Below are 21,357 nucleotides of genomic sequence, written 5' to 3' on the forward strand. Positions count from 1 at the left end.
GTTTGCTGGTTGGCAGATTCCTTTTGACTTTATATATATCTGACGATGCAGCAGCATAAATAAACTGAGTGTGTATGAAAGTAAATGGTCTGTGAACACTCACTACCTAATCAGGTGAATACCTGTGACGTATAAATTTTTTTTTTACCGACAGTTACAAAGATTTTGAACATTGTGCTATAGACACACGTTGTGTATTGATCTTGAATACTGAACTATAAAAATAAATAAAAAATATTTACAACTACTGTTATAAGAAACTATACAAAATAGGAAGAACTTAATGTTTTTTGTTAATTCCGTGTAGGTGTAAAACACGGAGTTATTTTATCCAAAATCCCTCCCGCTTCACTCTGTAGATCGCTCCAGATCGTGTTTTGTTCCACGATGAAGATTTTCATTTTGTTGAAATCATCGAGGCAGTGGTTAGGTAATCTAAAGTGTTGCCTCACTGGGAGTAAAGGCTTTTTTGTTAGGTCGCTCCTGTGTCCGTTCAAGCGCTTGTGAAAAGGCTGTTTAGATTCACCAACATATTGAAGGCCACAAATGGGACAGTGGAGCAAATATATTACATTAGCACTCTTGCACTGCACTTTGCAAAATATTTTGTAGCGTTTCCCCGTGACTTTGCTGGTGAATGATGACAAGTGGTGCATTTGGTTGCAACATTTACACCTTTTGTCACCACAGGAGCGACTCTCGCCTGGAGTCAAGTTGGGCTTAGATATGTCAGCCCTCATAAGTAGACTACGCAAACTGTCTGGCTGTCTGAAAGCAATCATAGGTGGTTCGGGAAAGACCCTGGATAATGTTGAGTTTCTCTCGACAGAGGCCCAGTGTTTACGAATGGTGTTGTGGCTGTTTTTAATGCAGGAGTGGTATGTTAGAACACAAGGGGTTCTTTTATATTTTTTCTTTGCCTTGTATTGTAGCAGACTACTTCTTGGGATATTGTGAATTTTTTGGAACCCTTCTTTGATGGTCTTGTATCTATATCCCCTTCTTCTTAAATTGTTCTTCAGTTGACCTAGACGTTTCTTTAAGGATTCGTCATTTGAACAAATGCGTCTTAGCCTAAGAGCTTGACTGAATGGTACACTCTTAGTCAGATGAGATGGATGACAGCTCTTAGGCATAAGATATTGATGTGTGTCAGTTGGTTTTGAGTATAGGTCCGTGGAGAGCTCTCCCCCCGATAAGGTGCTGGAGGTATCGAGGAACGAGATGCTAGTAGCAGATGTTTCGTGAGTGAACTTAATTGAAAGATGTTGACTGTTGGCACGAGCGATAAAATTGTTTAGTTCTTCTTCGTCATGTGTCCACTTCATATCCACGTCGTCAATCAACCTATACCAGGACAGAGGCTTTTCTATAGAGGATTCAAGTAGTTCTTTTTCAAATTTTCCCATGAAATTGTTGGCATAAGACGGAGCCATTTTGGTACCCATAGCTGTGTCATTTATTTGTAAGTAATGGTCTCCATTAAAAGTAAATTGTTCTTTTTTAAAACCATTGTGAGCAAAGTGACTAGGCAGTCAGTAGGTGGAACTTTGACCTCCCGAGAGTCCCATACTTCTCTGCAAGCCTCGATACCATCAGAGTGAGGAATGTGGGTATAGAGAGATGTAACGTCCATATTGACCAGTGGTGTTTGGTGGAAGGGGATTCAGAGGCTGCATCTTCTGTAAGTAATCAGTCGTATCTTTTATAAATGATGGAAGTTTTTCAACATGTGGACGTAGATGAAAGTCCACGAATTCCGAAATTTTCTCTGTTGGATGGCCGTTAGCAGAGACTATAGGTCTACCTGAGTTGTTAACTTTGTGAATTTTTGGGAGTAGGTAGAATCGGCCAGGTTTAGGATTTTCAGGTTTGAGATATTCAAGAGTTTTAATGTCAATGTGGTTATTATCGTACATTTTGTTTAACTCAGTGTTTATTTCGTCCGCAAAGGATTCAGTGGGGTCTGTTGTTAATTTGATATAAAAACGGTCGTCTTTAAGTTGACGCTCGGCCTCATTAATGTAGGCGGATTAGTCCATGATCACTACAGCGCTGCCTTTGTCTGCAGGTTTTATTATGATATTGTCATTGGTCCTTAGACCTTGAAGTACAGCACGTTCCCCTATTGTTAAATTATCGCGACTCTCTACGTTGACCCTTACATTTCTTATTAAGTCAGATTTTACATTATCAATAAATGATTCCAAAGTTAAATTTTTGCTCTTTTCAGGGACCCACTCACTTTTCTTTATAAACCGATAGTTGTTTTCATCGTCTGAATCACACTCATTTTGACCCTCACTCTCTTTTGAGCCAAAGTACTCTTTGATCCTCAAACTTCTGGCGAAGTTGTCAAGTTCCTCGATCAGGATGGTTTCATTTACAGGACCTGGAACTGGGCAGAAATTGAGACCCTTAGCTAATAATGATGTTTCATCTTCAGTTAGGTTGTGTGATGAAAGATTAATGACAGTGTTGGATGGTTGACTGTTTGTTTCTTCGTTTAAAATGTCTGTTGCGTCTTTTGCCTTGTTTTTCTGATGGTGAGAATGTTATTGGTGACATGCCACAATGATTTTAAAAAAGAACAATTTTACTTTTAATGGAGACCATTACTTACAAATAAATGACACAGCTATGGGTACCAAAATGGCTCCGTCTTATGCCAACATTTTCATGGGAAAATTTGAAAAAGAACTACTTGAATCCTCTATAGAAAAGCCTCTGTCCTGGTATAGGTTGATTGACGACGTGGATATGAAGTGGACACATGACGAAGAAGAACTAAACAATTTTATCGCTCGTGCCAACAGTCAACATCTTTCAATTAAGTTCACTCACGAAACATCTGCTACTAGCATCTCGTTCCTCGATACCTCCAGCACCTTATCGGGGGAGAGCTCTCCACGGGCCTATACTCAAAACCAACTGACACACATCAATATCTTATGCCTAAGAGCTGTCATCCATCTCATCTGACTAAGAGTATACCATTCAGTCAAGCTCTTAGGCTAAGACGCATTTGTTCAAATGACGAATCCTTAAAGAAACGTCTAGGTCAACTGAAGAACAATTTAAGAAGAAGGGGATATAGATACAAGACCATCAAAGAAGGGTTCCAAAAAATTCACAATATCCCAAGAAGTAGTCTGCTACAATACAAGGCAAAGAAAAAATGTAAAAGAACCCCTTGTGTTCTAACATACCACTCCTGCATTAAAAACAGCCACAACACCATTCGTAAACCCTGGGCCTCTGTCGAGAGAAACTCAACATTATCCAAGGTCTTTCCCGAACCACCTATGATTGCTTTCAGACAGCCAGACAGTTTGCGTAGTCTACTTGTGAGGGCTGAAATATCTAAGCCCAACTTGACTCCAGGCGAGAGTCGCTCCTGTGGTGACAAAAGGTGTAAATGTTGCAACCAAATGCACCACTCGTCATCATTCACCAGCAAAGTCACGGGGAAACGCTACAAAATATTTTGCAACGTGCAGTGCAAGAGTGCTAATGTAATATATTTGCTCCACTGTCCCATTTGTGGCCTTCAATATGTTGGTGAATCTAAACAGCCTTTTCACAAGCGCTTGAACGGACACAGGAGCGACCTAACAAAAAAGCCTTTACTCCCAGTGAGTCAACACTTTAGATTACCCAACCACTGCCTCGATGATTTCAACAAAATGAAAATCTTCATCGTGGAACAAAACACGATCTGGAGCGATCTACAGAGTGAAGCGGGAGGGATTTTAGATAAAAGAACTCCGTGTTTTACACCCACACGGAATTAACAAAAAACATTAAGTTCTTCCTATTTTGTATAGTTTCTTATAACAGTATTTGTAAATATTTTTTATTTATTTTTATAGTTCAGTATTCAAGATCAACACACAACGTGTGTCTATAGCACAATGTTCAAGATCTTTGTTACTGTCGGTAACAAAAAAAATTATACGTCACAGGTATTCACCTGATTAGGTAGTGAGTTGTGTTCACAGACCATTTACTTTCATACACACTCAGTTTATTTAAGGCACTGAAGAAGGTCATTTGTTGACTGAAAATTTGTCTGACTTGTTTGGTGTACTAAATATTGTCATTGTTCATTATTCAAAGGTATTTGTCTGAAGAAACTCAGTCTTCATTTAACATGCGTGCAGCATACCGATTTACAATATGCATTTAAGATTGGTACTTGTATATTTAAAAAAATTAGTTTACATCAAATGCACAAGTTAAAAAAGTTGAGTATGAAATGAATGATTTAGCTATTCTGATTTATTCAGGGATCGTCCAGATGCTGCAGGAAAGCTTCTCCTTGAAACACGAGTACAGCATATCGAATATATATATGTTCATATCACAACTCATACGTTATGCCAGAGCTTGCCGAAACTACGCAGACTTTTTGTATCGCGCTAGAACTCTAACAAATAGGCTTCTGGAACAGGGTTATGTTGCCACAAGATTGAAGTCATCACTGCAGAAGTTTTATGGTCGTCATCATGAACTCGTGGATTATTATGGTGTATCCATCAGCACCATGAAAACTGATGTATTCAACGGGTCATAGTTTTCCTTTCCTCGTTTGTCTACCCCGGACTTGACTTTTTATGGGTGTTTCTAGAAAAGCAGAGGACGCTTACCCTACCGGTGCACCTGGTCCATGCTCCCAGTTTTTAGTGGAGAATTTTTAGAAATTAAAACGGAATTAGACATACACATTCTATAAAAAAGTACTAAGAACTAAATTCGTCTGATTTTATTTGAAATTGAAATTATGTAACATTATATAAATTTGTAATGAAATGATCAATTTGTTTTTTTTCCATTTAAGCAATTAAAATTCACTATCGATTTGTTGTGTACGTCTGTTTTCCATGTCTGGTCTTTGTCCCTGGATTACATTCTTTTGATTACCGCTATAACCTTGGTTCCCTTGATTACTCTGTGCAACATTATTATTTATGTTTGCTATTTTATATTTACATTTAGATAAATTGTTATATTCACGGTAATTTAAAAAAGTCTCACTGGGTGTTTCTATACATTTTTCATTTGATCTGATTTTTTAATCATGACACATCAACAACAATGTTGTAATTTATTGCTGTAAAATACCATAATAAAATCTTGACTATCGAGGAATGTATTTACATTCACATGCCAGTGTACTCAATGTCGAGTTCTTAAAATAGAGTTAAGTATTTGAAGGCTAAGGTTCACTTACTTTTCAACTAAGCCTCTAACCTAGACTTCCGTGAGGAATGCTTGGTTTAAGTCAAATTTACTTCATGTATTCTCAGATTGGAGAATAATTATGGCAAGACAAAGTGGAGAAAAATCAATATTTTGTAATATTAGAAAATGAATTTGTAATATTAGAAAATTAATTTGTAATATTAGAAAATGAATTTGTAATATTAATTTTTTTTTAATATTTGAAAACACTTATTTTCTAATATTACAAATTTATTTTCTAATATTACAAATTAATTTTCTAATATTACAAATTAATTTTCTAATATTATAAATTCATGTTCTAATATTAAAATATGCCCCGTGCAGGTCCGGGTGTTAAAAGAATAGGCGTGCAGCAGCGCTAAGCTTGTCGTATAAGGCGACTAAATAGTGCTCAGAAACCTAGCCGGGGGCTAGGCGCTCTGCCCACAGAGCAACTGGGATGTGTGCCCCAGGTGGTGGAACGGGGTACCCCTGGCATGTTACATGCTGGGGTTGTCAGGCTATAATACGAAAAACCTGACCGCAAACCATAGTGGTGCACCGTGTTGGGAAAGATGCCACGTTCCTCGCACGTTAAAGAACCCTGCTGTGGTATTCAATAGGAGTAGGAACCTTTGCGCTCCGCCACAGGAGGCTAAATTGCCCGACCTTACCCATCCCCCCTTTTTCCAGTGGCAATAAAAATTTGTCGACCCTATTATCCTTGTGACCCATTCTTTTTTTTTTATTTCATGTTCATTTTATCATCCATTTCATGTTCATCGTCTGAATATAGCTGAAATATTGCTGCTCGGACGTTAAACCCCAACAAACAAACAAACAAAATATTAAAAAATAATTTTCTAATATTACCAATTCCTGATTTAGTAATATTATAAAATATCACACATTTTGTAATATTAGAAATTGAATTTGTAATATTAGAAAATGAGTTTGTAATATTAAAAAATTACTTTGTAATATTGCAAATCAGTCACATTTTTTAATATTACAAAATGATTTTCTAATATCAGAAAATCAATTTCTAATATTCAAAAATAGTTTTTTAATAATAGAAATTCAATTAAATTTTTAATATTAAAAATTGATTTTTTAATATTAAAAAAGGTTTTTATGATATAAGAAACTGATTCGTAGTATTAGAAAATGAATTTGTAATATTAAAGAAATATTTTTAATATTAGAAAATGCTCATTTTTGTCCACCTTGGGTTGCCATAAATAACCTTGTATTTGTAAATATATTTGCCAACCTCCTGACCACCTTATTATTAATTATTTTTGGAGGTCAAAATAAAAAAAAATACTAAAAAAGTTGAATTCATGGCTTGAAAAGTACTTAATGGAATTATCACATACAGTTTAGTCGAATTCTATTGAAACGATTTCCACCATTCTTTTCCCTCATTACTATATAACTAGTCTCCCAACCTCCTTGCATTTTATGGATCTCATTTGAATTGGACATATTGGATTAATCAACACTGTTTATAAACTATATATCACATTCAGCATGATTTGTATGTGAAACTATATAAGTTCTGTACTATTCTATATAACTAAAGAAAAAATTCATACAGATAGGGCACAAAAAACTTGGTTATTGTACCTATTCCTAAGATTTTATTTTTATCTTTCCTTTAAGTTGTTCAGGTTCAAACATTGCAATGTGGTTTCTTATGGACTTAAACATATGAATATTTTCATTTTATATACTTACAAAATTTAATTTTTAAAAATATAAATAATTGAATGGAGTGGATGGCAACTCTTAAAGAAAAAACGTAAAGTATTGTACATGTTACAAGAAGGATGTAATAAAATAAGATTACATCAGAATGCAAATAAGAAGTGATAGTGTGTATTAAATGAACCTTGATAATAATAAAGTTTTCTTATACATCAATCAATTGATGTAAAATAGCTTCCAATGTACTCTCCTACATCCATGGAAATTGAAAGAGTTTACTTCAACATGGCGATCTAACGTGAGATGCATTCTAATGACACATTGCTGACCTAAAATGGCGGTGAACATCCTAGGACTGATTGTGCTACTTCTATTTTACATCGTTATTCTGGTTGTTGGAATAGTTGCTGCAAGATTTCGGAAGGCTCCCATTAGATCTACCGCGTTAGAGTCTTCGATTGTGGCAGACAGGGATCTGAATACTCTAGTTGGGATATTCACTATGACAGGTATGCGACCTTAGTTTAGTGATAAATAAAATGAATTGAATCATTTCTGTTTGTATGCCGTTTGTATCTTTAATTGGTAATACAGTAGTGTTCGCTTATATTACAGGCTTATAACGAATTCAGGTTTTTAACGAATTAGAACAAATTTCCCAGTTCCAGTGTTTTAAAACTAATGCATTTCATCATTAATATAACGAATTCGTTATAGGGAAATCAGGAATATAACGAAGTGTTTCTTAGGGCCCGGTGACAGATTTATTGTTGAAATTTACCTGGATAAAACGGAGGGTCAATTTAATTGTTATGTAAACATCAGACACCAGTTGTCTGCTACTCACGATAATTGATTAATCAACAGTTTCACTGTTGATGAACAAACAGTTAAAAGATCAGCTAATCTTGCCTGTATTTTTGTTTTATTACTCATTAAAATAATATCAATCAAATAATGACACCCAAACCATTAAAAAATTTAGCCCAAGAACATCCCAGATTGTGAAATTTGATCACTTTTGATGTAATGATTACGTTTGATGGTAGTTCCATCAAAACGATAGTTTTTTCACGCTTCAAGCGGTCGAATATGCTCTGTAAATTACTGCAGACTCGAAAAAAGGTTTGATGAATAAAATTCTTCGCAAAATTGAAAAGAAAGGAAACTGATCTTGATACTCTGTGACATATTAACCACGTGATGCTTATCTTTGTTCGGGGTCTCGGACGGGCGCTACACTAGTAGATGATGATGATCAGGGGTTTTTAACGACCTTTAATACAAATACAGGCCTCTCAGGGTCGATGTTAGTGGGTTAGTAGAACCAACTGGTGTTGGTGGCGGAGCCCAGCCTTCGGGATACCTGACCGAAGAACTCTGTCAGAGTGTGACCTACTAGCGGCTAGGCTGCAGTGTTAACGCTCTGGCCTACTCCCAGACCCCACGTGGGTCCGAGAGCGTTTCCCCACTCTAACTGTTTGGGAGTACGTCAACGTGTAGATCTTACACTGATAAAAGAGAAAGTATGCGAGTTTATAAAAACAACTATAACAGCAACAAAAACAATTGCTTCTTTTTTTATTCATCATTTATACCAAAAAATGATTACAAAACAATTATTTAATTTACTGGTAGAAAAAAAAAACAATGCATCAATATCGCTAAGTCTTAAGCGATGATACCACTTAAAAAAGGGGAGATAATCCTAATTTTGAAAAAAAAAAGTTTCTGATATAACGAACGATGCATATAACGAAATAACTAAGACAGTCCACAGAGATTCGTTATAAACGAACTCTACTGTATTCATAAGTTTAAATATAGTAAAATTTATTGGAGAAAGTCAATATTCGATGCAATTTGTAAGCTTATATTTAACTTTTTTCAAAAATTGTAGTCTAAGAGTAAAAATTGTAGTCTAGGAGTAAAAATTGTAATCTAGGAGTAGAAATACAGTCGTCTTTGTACATATCCTAGCAATCAATTAAAATTTCAAGCTTTAAGTGGTTATACATGACATAATGCCCAGTTTCAGATTAGCAACGTTCATCACCAATATGTCTTCTAAATAGTGAAAAAGTGCAACTTCTCCAAATCTAATAACATATTTTGTAAGTTGGAATTAATATATTCAGTAGATGCATTTAACGGAGTTGTACATTAAAGAAAATGATTGTAAATTTAAGCATTTTCTGAAATGTTTTTTTTATGTTAAGCGAGGATCCTCTTTTTTGGCAGGTTGCCAAAACGTTTTCTAATTTAATAAATTGCTATATAATTCACTTGAAATACATTTTAACAGCCACTGTAGTTGGAGGAGGCTATATAAATGGAACAGCTGAATCCATAGCAACCAGTGGACTTGTGTGGACCCTGTCACCATTTGGAATCTTCATTGGTCTCAGCATTGGTAAGTAGTACTCTACAAAAAAAACTAAACAAAGATAAACCAAGTAGGTTGTAATTGATTTCAAGTTGATATGAAGAACCACGAAAAACTGTGAAATGAGTTTCACATTAGTGCATACAAATGTACTTAAAAAACTTACAAAGTGGTAAAAAAAAGTTAAATGTTGTTTTCCTGAACCAGCAGACGAAAAATGGTATAAACTACTCATTTATCTTGAACCCATTTCTTTCATCTATATAAACTAGATTATATATATTAGTGTTAACGGTTTTCTGTAAATGATCTGGGTAAGTTTATATAAAAACTACCAAGTAAAGGCAAAGCACAACAAAGCGTCAGCAGTGGGATGATTCAAATACTTTAAAATCCAAAAACAAAAACGTCAAAGTCCTAAACATAGCCTGAACGTGAACACAGGAAAACGATCCAAAAGGACAGAAACAAAACAAAACAAAACAAAATGAAAATGATACATAGAAATATTTTTTATTTTTAATAACTCCAATACTGTAAAAGATATAGAAGACAATATAAAAAGGCTACTTTTTTTCATAAAAAAAAAATATTTATATAAAAAAAAAAAAAAAACAAAAAAACAAAAAAAAAAACAGTAAATTCCTGAATGATACAATTGGTTTATCTTGGGTTGTAACATTAAGGTGTATTAGAAAATTTGTTTTTTGAATTTGAATTGGTTTTTCTCTTTCTTGATAAGTATATTTCTTAATGTCTTATTTCATTTTGTATTACAGGAGGACTAGTTTTTGCCAAGAAGATGAGAAGTCAGAATTACTTGACGATGTTGGACCCATTCCATGAGGTCTACAATAACTTTGTTGTATTTATGGTGTATTTAGCATCTTTATGTGGAGATGTCTTTTGGACTGCATCTATATTATCAGCTCTAGGTAAAAAATTGACGTCTGACTTCTTGCGCATGGAATTATTCTGTGATCCGTTTTTACACCCTGCACCAAGTGAAGACCATTGCAGTGGTTTTCAAATTTCCAGTTTTTACCTATATTGCTATTTGTTATACGGGCTTTGTTTCGGAAATTTTGTTATTACCTCTCATCTACTACATGTTCCTGAAAGAAAGATGTAGGGTCTTGTAAACTTAGATTTTTTTAAATGTTAATAAGAGTAATCAAGGGAACCAAGGTTATAGCGGTAATCAAAAGAATGTAATCCAGGGACAAAGACCAGACATGGAAAACAGACATACACAACAAAGAACATGAAGTAACTAAAAACATACATACAAAGTAGCAAAAGTAAATGAGCAACTCGGACTCCACTAAAAACTGGGAGCATGGACCAGGTGCACCGGTAGGGTAAGCGTCCTCTGCTTTTCTAGAAACACCCGCCGAGTTGCTCATAGAAAGTCAAGTCCGGAGTAGACAAACGAGGAAAGGAAAACTATGACCCGTTGAATAAATAAATAAATAGATAAATATAACGTATAACATATTCATTTCATCAATAAATCTACAAGCTCTCAAAAGAGAATTTATGTAAAAATAATGGTACATTTTACCATTTATTTTTTCTGAACATCCCAATTTGAATGCTACTAATATTTTTTCAGGTACCAGTTTAAGTGTTATAGTCAATATTCCACTTACTGTTGCCATAGTGATGTCGTCTGCTATTACTATTCTCTACACTATGGTTGGTCAGATGATATCTGTTGCTTACACGGACATTGTTCAGCTCAGTTTCATCACATTTGGATTGGTAATACAATATTGCTGCTTGTCCTGGAACCGAAGGGAAATCTTGTCAACTAACGTTTTCTGTTTTAATTTTAATTTCTTCAAGACAAAATGTATTTTCAAAGGGATTGAAAAAACATAAGTAAACTCCATACTCTAGGTTTATGTATGCCTTTGGCAATTTCAGTGATGCTTATTACTTCTTGTTACCCATGGTCCCCAATAGGAAGATACATACAGATATAACACTGGTTTACCCATGGTCCACCTTAGGAACAAACTTCTAGCTGTAAATATTATTCTTTCAGCAGTCAATGGATATAATTCCATTTCCGTTTGTCTTTGAATTATCTAAAATAAATATTGAAACATTTCTTTACATTGGAAAAATCAAAACGGCATGGTACCTAGTCTAAGAGTAATCAAGGAAACGAAGGTTATAGCGGTAATCAAAAGAATGTAACCCAGGGACAAAGACTAGGCGTGAAAAACAGACATACACAACAAAGAACATAAAGTAACTAAAATCATACATACAAAGTAAAAAAAGCAAATGAGCAATTCGGACTCCACTAAAAACTGGGAGTACCTATGGTATGCTAGTGTTTCAATAAATGAATATCCATCAGCCGGTACAATATACTAATTGGTTATGTTTTATCTCGAAACCGCTGATATGTAACTAATAGTTAGATTTTAAAATTCATATCTACATGTTATGTGTCGTTAACATCATGTTATAAGACCCAAGTAGTGTAAATGGATTAATTTTCGCGGTTGCTAATTTTGTGGATTCTGTAAAGTGCATGGATATTTTTGCGAGTATCAGTTTTCTCAGTTTTTTTTTTAAACGATTATGCGCTTTATAGTTACAATTTCATGGGCACTATGTATGATCGCTTACTTCCACCGCGGAACTAGCAAAAATTAGTGTAGATTCCCAACGTTTTAAAAATATTAGTGGTTATATCAAGCTATGTGCCATTGAAGTTTTTTCCCCGACTCAGTCGGTATAGTTTCGCTTTTTACCTTTTGGCCTTAAGGACGCTCTTCTATGGAAACGCAAATCACCTTTTCGCAATTATGTTTCCCGATTGGCCAATTACTTAGTCGCGTTCGAAAAAACCATCGAAAATTTGACATTGCGTGCCATGTGTTATTTTCTTGAATGAAATGTAGATACTTAGAAAACAACAAAATTTTAATGCGCCGGCTATCTTTTTTTAAAAATAGTACTTGTTTAAATTTAAAGGTCTTAAGCCTACCATTTCTTTTGACCAATGAAAACGTTGGTAACATCGGAGACTCAACAGAACTGTGGATTGGACAATTTGATGCAAGTTTTGCTAGCCCTTGGACAGATCTATTCATTGCCATGGTAAAACATCATTTTGATAGTTTTAATGTAGTGCCAGTTGATAAGAAGGTTATTTTTAACAGTCTTAGAATCGTGCAAATTCACTTGGTCACATTAACAGCAATCAAACACTTAATTTATCCTTAGACACCGATGTGTACAAAAGGTGCAATCAGTTTTTTTTAACATACATAGCAAAGAAACCTTAAGAAAGGGCAATTTCTTCTTATTGATAAGGTTTTTCAACAAATTTGACTAATTTAAGGTAAATGGGACCCGCATACTACTTGTTTTTCTTAGATATTTGGGACAATACCGTGGCAGTCCTATTTCCAGAGAGTCTTGTCTGTTAGATCAGGAACCCATGCAGTGATATTGTCGATAGTCGGGGCATGTGTTGCCCTTATATTAGTAATCCCTGCTGTTATTGTTGGTGCTGTTGCTACAAGTGCTGGTAAGAAATTGCATTTTTTTTATAACTCAGTGTAACCTTAAGAAAGTAATCTGTATAAGGGACCAATATTTGATTTCTATAATGTGACAGCCTAAATAATTCTAAACCATACTTAAACCTGTCTGATACTTGTCATTGACGTTAACTGGTTCATAAAGAAATATTTGAAGTTGGAAATTTGATAAGTTAAAACATTCATTGGTTATAACAGCAACGATGTCGATAAATTCACAGCTTTTCCTTAATGTACTTAAATTAAGAGATGAGTCCCCCGGATTTGGCCGTAGTTTTAACTTGCACTGACGTATTACTTGAATAATTTTATTACAGATTGGAATTCTACAAATCTTGGAGAATCACCAGTGGACCAGGGAAGGGGCAGTATGGTATTACCACTAGTCCTACAGAACTTTACTCCAAATACTGTAGCTGTATTCGGTTAGTAAGAACAGTAGTTGATATTCATAAACCTCTTGAATAAAATTTTGTAGTAAAATCTTGCTCCCCGGCTCTGTTCACAGAATTTTATATTTTATTACTATGACTCTATCTAGATCTATATATCTGTACTTGATATCGGTAAAACATACTAAACTGCTCGTTAGGCAGGAGGATATTTCTATAGCTCAACGCTGACCAGAGATCCACCGCCTCATCACGACCTCTTTTAATACGCCAAATATAGTTCGGTGCAAATTAAAATGAAAGTAGGGAAAAAGATAAACATAACAGTGTATTCATCTTACATTATACATTAATAGCAATAACAACAAAATATGCAGATTATAAAAATGCAAAACAATATAGTTTTTATAGACAAACAGAAGCTGTGCTTGTAGGTCAACGCTAAATATATTACTGAATGATTATGCTGTCATTTGTTGGCTGATTTCGGAAGATTAGCCCGTAAAATGCAGCTCCGCAGTTTGATTTTATTTGACTTTGATAACATACTTAGTTAGTTTTCAAATTTTCTTAACTTTCTTAATTGACTATAAAAATACAAATAGATTTTACATTCATTTACCAATGATCCATACGAAAATACATAAAGATATAACATTGGGTTACCCATGGGCCCTATAAAAAACATACATATAGAGGTAACAATGGGTTACCAATGGACCCCTACTGGAACATTTATATAGATACAACATTGGGTTACCATTGGTATTCTATAGGAACATATATATACTTCGCACTACTATCTAGATACTTCTATCTAGTATCTAGCTGCTTTTTACAAGTATTTAGATACACAAAAAAATCTCACGAGTATCTAGACACTTCAAAAAGCATCTAGATGCTTATCAAAAGTATCTAAGTAGTTGCAAAAGCATCTAAATGCATATCACAACTATGAAGATACTTATCAAAGATACATCAATGATATTATTTGGTTATATCGTATTCATGTGAAGTACATGTACCAATATAATTGTGAAGATCATTTATATATGTGTGAAAATATTTAGATAGTTGTGAGAAGCATCAAGTCCTAACCCAACCCCATCCCCAGGAAAAATGGTCGGTGTCTAAGAAGTCCGCCATTTTCAGTATGCGTAAAATATTATAGAATATCCGATTTTGTCCCCAAATTACAGGTTTGCGGTCGTATTTTGTTGGCCCCAGAGTACATATAGCTCTCTAATGACATTGTTTTACCACGATTCCACTACGATCTTCTACTGATAATGACAGTCTTGGAGAGAGTAGTTGTGAATTCGGGGGGTCGGTGTTACTGGGTTGCTATTTTGCATCATTAGCTGAGTTGCCCATATGTCAAGTCCGTTAGTGATCCAAAGTGGAAAACTATGATACAGGAAACATAGCAGATATGATAACCCTATATGATCCTACATTTATTAATAAGTTCGTGATGGCGATCATGGCATGTTAGATTAACGACAGCATAACCAATTTTCATCAGCTTATTTTTCAGAATAAGGAAAGTGAATTTTTTATCCGTTTTGCTTAATTTTATTAAATTTCTAGCAGTGTCTAGATAGTTGTATGAAGTATCTAGATACATGTGGATAAGGCAAGCATCTAGATACTTGTGAGAAGTATATAGGAGCTTGTGAGAAGTTTCTATGTAGGTTTGAGAAGCATCTAGAAGCCTTGAAAATATCTAGATAGTTGTAAGAAATACCTACATAGTTGTAAAAAGCATCTAGATACATGTGAGAAGTACCTAGATAGTTGTGAGAAATATCCAGATAGTTGTAAGAAGCATCTAGATGCTCCTGAGAAGTAACTAGGTAAGTGTAAGCAGCAACTGGATGCTCCTGCAAAGTTTCTAGATGCTTTTGAGAAGTATATAGATAGTTTAGATGAGTATCTAGATGCTTGTGAGTTGTATTTTCCGAACGACCAAATATGTCAAGAACTGATGGAGAACAAATAGCCGTAAGGACCTCACCTTACCAGTAGAGCGAAAATGATGTAAGCACAGAGCTTTGTGTATAAAGGAGTAACTCCTTTTAATAATTCATTATTTATGATATGTTTATTTAAAATTACATCATTTGATTTAAAGTGTTTATCTAGATATAATTAGTACAATCTTAGTGATGTTAATTAAATTATAATGCCTTCTGCACAGGACTTTTAAAGACACTTTCATGTTTTCGACCAGATTTTCTTAATGTTTGATTTTGTAGCATATATGAAATTTACCTTTTTGGACCATTTTACAGAAATCTTACCCCTACCAATGTCTGTCAGAATATCACTGTTTAGATAAAAGACCGTCTGAAATATTGCACAAGGCATTTCTTCTAAACAGAATATAAACAACTCAGGCAGAGTACAACACTCCTAAACTAATCTAAAAATTAAAAACTAAAAAAAATCAATAGCAGATAATTTGATTATAAAAAAAAAACAAAAACAAAAACAAAACAGAGCATTGCAACCCTCATTTGAGGTAAACATTCAGAATGGCAAAACCTTGCCATTTTGACAAATCTGAGTATGAATACCCTACAAATGAGAACTGTAACTTTATATACTTAATATAAAATCATAACGTCAATCAACAACATAATTCCAGTGATGAAAAATGTCATTGTGTTCTGCTCGTTTTTAGAGCGTAAGCAATACTTCTGCAGGCGCAAAAATCCTAAATTTAGCCTGTACGCAGGATTCATTGTGTGAAGTTTCAAATTTTTAGGCTGGAGACGCTGTCATTTTTTTAGCGTACGCTAAAATCAAGGGTCTGGGTACATCCCCATCATTCATATAAGTAAATAAGCATATTAAAACTTACCTGCTTAACTTAATCACACCTTCTTGTCAATAACCAGACATAGGTATTGATTATCTGGATAAGATAAAAACAATGGATAACGAAAAATAGAAAGATGACAGAAACACAAAATATAAAAGCAAAATTTTGAACTCGGACGCTACAAGACAAACCCATTCCTCCAAAAAATTGTCATTCAGACTAGTACAGCCAATAACAATCCAACCCGTGTCTAGACAACATCACTTGCAAAGACATAAGGATGTGTTTTTATTTAAGGATTTCGATAAGAATAATTTTCCGTTTACAATGAATATATTCTCATGACTCCAATACCTTCTTTTCTATAATTAAATGTATCAGGATTAATACACGTATACACATCTGAAATAAACTTTGGTAATTTTGATAGAAGTTTACTCTATCATTCTAAAATAGTATATGCATGCATAGCATAGCTTCACGAAGAGTAAATAAACAGTAAATTAGCAAAAAAAGTTATAAATCAAAATGAAGCACAATTATGTTTCATTCTTTGTGGTTATAAAAAAGCAATACCTGATCATTTAGTTCTTTCCCGGTCTTTCAAATCAAAATGACTGAAACACAGACACTGGAATTAGTTTGCAGACTCAACAAAAGCTGTAAAATATATAAAATGGGCTCTGATGTAACACTATATTATATAAGTATATTATATCCACAAGTATGTTCCAATAGGCGACCATGGGCAACTCCAATGTTAAATCTATAAAAAAAATCACAGTCTGGAGTTTGAAACTACCATTCTGAGTAATAGAAAATAAAGGTCTAAAGCCTAAAAAACATTCTTATTCCTCTTTTTATCGGGGTAGTTCTACATGTATTTCTCTTACAAACAAATTTACTTGAGTATCCAACATGGTGACGCGCGGGGTCAAATAGAGGATCCTGGGTAACCCTATATTATATATTTGTTCCTACAGGGGACCACGGGTAACCCAGTTTTATATCTATATGTTTTTTCTTATAGTGAACCATGGGTAACCCAATGTTATATCTTATTTATGTTCTTATAGAGGACCATTGGTAACCCAATATTATATCTACATGTGTGTTCCTACTGACGGCCATGGGTAACCCAATGTTATGTCTATGTGTTTGTTCCAATGAGGGACCATTGGTAACCCATTATTATATCTTATGTATGTTCCTACAGAGGACCATGGGTAACCCAATATTATATCTATATGTATGTTCCTACAGAGGACCATGGGTAACCAAATGTTATATCTATATGTATGTTATTACAGAGAACCATAGGTAACCCCAATGTTATATCTATATGTATGTTCCTACAGAGAACCATGGGTAACCCAATTGTATATTTATATGTATGTTCCTACAGAGGACCATGAATAACCAAATGTTATATCTATATGTATTTTATTACAGAGAACCATAGGTAACCCCAATGTTATATCTATATGTATTTGTTCCTACAGATTAAATTGTTTGTTTGTTTGTTTGTTTGTTGGGGTTTAACGTCCGAGCAGCAATATTTCAGCTATATACAGATTAAATAAACACTGTCCTTTATAAGCTGTGTATAGCTATATCATCTACTGAGAACCTCTTAAGAACTAAAGTTTCTCACTTTTATATAAAAAAAAAAGGATTCACATAATAATTATATCTATGAATCGGGGTTTCAATCTAATATATTACATTAATTAAGCAGTAAAATATTGTAAATCCTTTATTTATATATGTGTGTTAATGTGCGTACGTGTGTGTAATTATTTAGTGATAACTTTTCGGCAAAAATAACTTTCTTTATTTTCTATGCAACAAGACCACGTTTTTTGTAAAGTGAAAGTAGATATAAATAACCTCCAATACGCAATCATATGGCACTATTTGCGGGGGATCTCTGGTCACCGTTGAGCGACAGAAATATCCTCATGCGCTAGTTAGCCTTGATGAACTACATATCTCAATATCCAGTATGAAAATGGAAGAGTAATTAAAGGAACCAAGATTAGCGAAAATCAGAAGAATGTAATCCAGGGACAAAGACCAGACAGGGAAAATAGTCACACACAACAAAGAACATATAATAACCAAAATAATATGTACAAAGCAGCTGAAGTAAAACTCGGACTCTACTGAAACTGGGAGCATGGACCAGGTGTATTGATAGGGTAAGCGTCCAGTTACTAGTTGAAAACTAGGATAACTACTGTAATGTTTGAGACACAGTTTTAACTAAACTGCGTAAAATGTTAAGCCTAGTTCATAATTTCATTCAAGGAAAATTCAATATAAATAATAAACAAAGTTTCGATAGCAAATAATTCTGGTGACATGATCATGCTCTAAATGGGGCGGGTAATTTATCAATTAAAGGTAAACAAATTGACGTCATCGAAATTATCTAATGAAATCGTATGAAAGGTTATGAGAGGTCATTGGTTTGTTGTATTAATTGCTCCTCTATTTTATGTGCCTTGTCGCTTTTGTCATATCTATTTAAAAGAGATATTTTTCAAAGATTATAATTTATTTTGTTGTAGGTTTAGGAGCCATATCAGCGGCTGTGATGTCCTCCATGGATAGTTCTATTCTGGGCTCCAGTTCTATGTTCACCTATAATGTTTATGCTCATTTTTTTAGAAAAAAAGTAGGCTTTAATATCCAATTATTTTTAATAAATTCAATTTGGATATTGTGATATAAAAGTGATTTCTGATTGAATGACTTTTTTGTTTTACATGACAATTGATAATTCCAATAGTTACTTACAAAAAAGGAAAAAAAACGTAAGCACCAAAGTTCAGGGTTTATGTGCAATTTTAATATCCTAATTCCAATAAAATTGACTATAACAAGTCCTAACTGCAACGAATAGCGAATATGTTTGAAGCATACTCAAAAGTATTTGGTCGACATCATGAACGTGTTGACCATTACGGTGTGTAAATCTCAACGATGAAAACAGTTTTGTTCAAAATTTCGTATTTTCCATCTCCGTTTTTACCCGGATTTGACATCACTAGAGCAACTCGATGTTCTAGAATACCAACCATATACGTATTGCAAAATACGCTTGCATCACTAAAGGGCATAACAAGAATTTGGACAATCTACGCTTGTTAAAAAAAAAAGCAACACGATTCGTCATTGAATGTATTTATTTTGCATACCTCAATCAAATGTAGAAACAATTCAATCATTAACTGAAATTTAATGAAATCTATCTTTTAGGCTTCGGACTCAGAGCTGCTATGGATACAGAGAACTGCCATATTTTTCATAGGTGTGTTTTCAACTTTGATATCGATATTCGTACCGCTAGTATATGGACTATTTGTTCTGGCAGCAGATGTTGTATATGTGATAGTGTTTCCACAACTTATCTGTGCTGTTTATTTAAAATGGACAAACAGTTATGGCGCCATAGTTGGATATATCGTTGGTGTTGTTTTACGCATTTGTGCTGGAGAACCTTTAATGAATTTACCAACTTTTATCTTTTTTCCTGAATATGACCCAGAGACCGGTCAAAATTTCCCATTCAGGACATTTTCTATGGTGACATCTCTGCTCTGTATTGTTATTGTTTCTATAGTTACGAATACCATTTTCGAGTGGAGAAATTCAAAATCAAAATACAACGTCACAAAAGCAAAAGTTCCTAATAGAATGACTAAAATATGATTACAATGAGCAATATTTATGAGATGAAAATGAAATTACAATGAAACATGTATGTTGTTCTATATTTGTGTTGTTTCTTTTTTTCGTTGACTGATCTTTCTGGAGGACGGAAATGTTGGGTACTTACGGTAAATGTAGTCCTGTCCATCCAGTCTGTGCACATATGGTATGGTGCACCAAAACGAAGCAAGAAGGAAAAAACCCTTGGATGGATTTAAGAAGTCGTCACTGCAAAAACCAGGCAATGGGTTGCATATGACAAATGTTGTTGTGGTCTATAAAACGTATTACATGCAGTCCTACCACGATACATGTTACTCCCTTTGTATATTGCAATATGTACCATGCACTCTCCCTCAGACAGGAGAAAATGTGTATAGTTTATGACAAAATATATGTAAAATTCTCCCTTGAGATCGTGCTCAGGTTGTTTAATTGATAAAAAAATACTGAGTAAATAGATTTTTATTAATTTAGATCGAAAATCAGAATCGATATAGCAGTCGCCAAAGCCTTTAATTTGTAAAGCTTGATAGCATCTGCAATTATCTTACATCTTACACTAACGCAGGAAAGTAGTCCCATTGGCATAACCCATTGAGGTTCAAATGCAGAAAGTTGGGTCATCTCTTTAGGTATTTCTACTATATCAAATTCATTTCTATGTTATTTACGCCAATAAACAAACCCAATAAACAACTTTTACTGTAAACTGAATATATTGATTAATTTGGTTTGTGTTAACAACGATCCAAATAAAGATAGTTACCCTCCAACCTCTTATCATTACCTGTTTATGTCTATGTATTTGCCCGAAAAAAACAGTCGCTCAATGTCGATGGATTAAAGTTGCCTATATTTTGTTTGACGTATAATGAACCATTTGATGTTTAGCTAGAAACGAAACTCTGCAAGATTATAAATAGTCATCAGACATAGAATTGAAATACGAAGAGGAATGCTGAGTACCAGTTTGAATAGCTGCCCTGGCGGATAAAAGGGGAGGTGGTTCCGATCAAGAAACTTGTATAAAGAAAAGGGGTTCATGGTTTTATTAACCGCTCATACTTTGGTCATTTTTACAAAAGGTAGCATACATATAACCCCGAAACCATTCTCACATATCACCCATGCACTGTATCGTGCATTTTTATTACTGTTACCGCCTCGTGACATAGGAACTTTGCATAGACGATATCAAAGGAATTCCGATAATGCATTTCTCGGGGATTTGTGTCATTTTTTTATTTGTTTGGTGTTATTGTTTTTTTCCCTAATAATAGTTAATCTATTTACCTATTTTGTATGTTGTTATTAAACAGCTGTACTTACTTGCTTACTTTTTGTATCTAAGGATATGATTTATTTCAATGAGTGTGGCTTTAACAGACAGTTTTGACCTGGATTTGAATTTAAAAACTGAGAATGACTAGTAGTTTGTAGTTCATTGATGCACTATGTCGGAGAGTTTTGTATACAATCATCTATGTGTTGCATGTGAAACATCAAACCTGAATAGTACGCACACTGGCG

The 21,357-nt window shown here is 34.2% G+C and overlaps 1 protein-coding gene across 3 annotated transcripts; it reads left to right on the top strand.

Moving 5' to 3' along the window:
• Nucleotides 1-6,483: 6,483 nt before the first annotated feature.
• LOC148617857 (high affinity choline transporter 1-like) lies at nt 6,484-21,155 on the top strand. Of its 3 annotated transcripts, XM_088585467.1 has the most exons (9): nt 6,490-7,445; nt 9,242-9,349; nt 10,102-10,257; nt 10,938-11,086; nt 12,317-12,442; nt 12,722-12,875; nt 13,206-13,313; nt 18,681-18,787; nt 19,372-21,155. In XM_088585467.1, the coding sequence occupies exons 1-9, from the start codon at nt 7,271-7,273 to the stop codon at nt 19,822-19,824; spliced, it is 1,536 nt and encodes a 511-aa protein (XP_088441593.1). In that variant the 5' UTR covers nt 6,490-7,270; the 3' UTR covers nt 19,825-21,155. The 3 variants fall into 3 exon arrangements, with proteins under 3 accessions (XP_088441594.1, XP_088441595.1, XP_088441593.1); XM_088585468.1 differs by lacking the exon at nt 12,317-12,442 and having other exon boundaries at nt 6,484-7,445; XM_088585469.1 differs by lacking the exons at nt 18,681-18,787; nt 19,372-21,155 and adding an exon at nt 17,418-17,584 and having other exon boundaries at nt 6,489-7,445.
• Nucleotides 21,156-21,357: the final 202 nt, after the last annotated feature.

Source organism: Perna viridis, chromosome 5 (assembly GCF_037379345.1).
Source record: "Perna viridis isolate PV_CMFRI_1.1 ecotype Kerala chromosome 5, ASM3737934v1, whole genome shotgun sequence".
Classification (NCBI taxonomy): domain Eukaryota; kingdom Metazoa; phylum Mollusca; class Bivalvia; order Mytilida; family Mytilidae; genus Perna; species Perna viridis.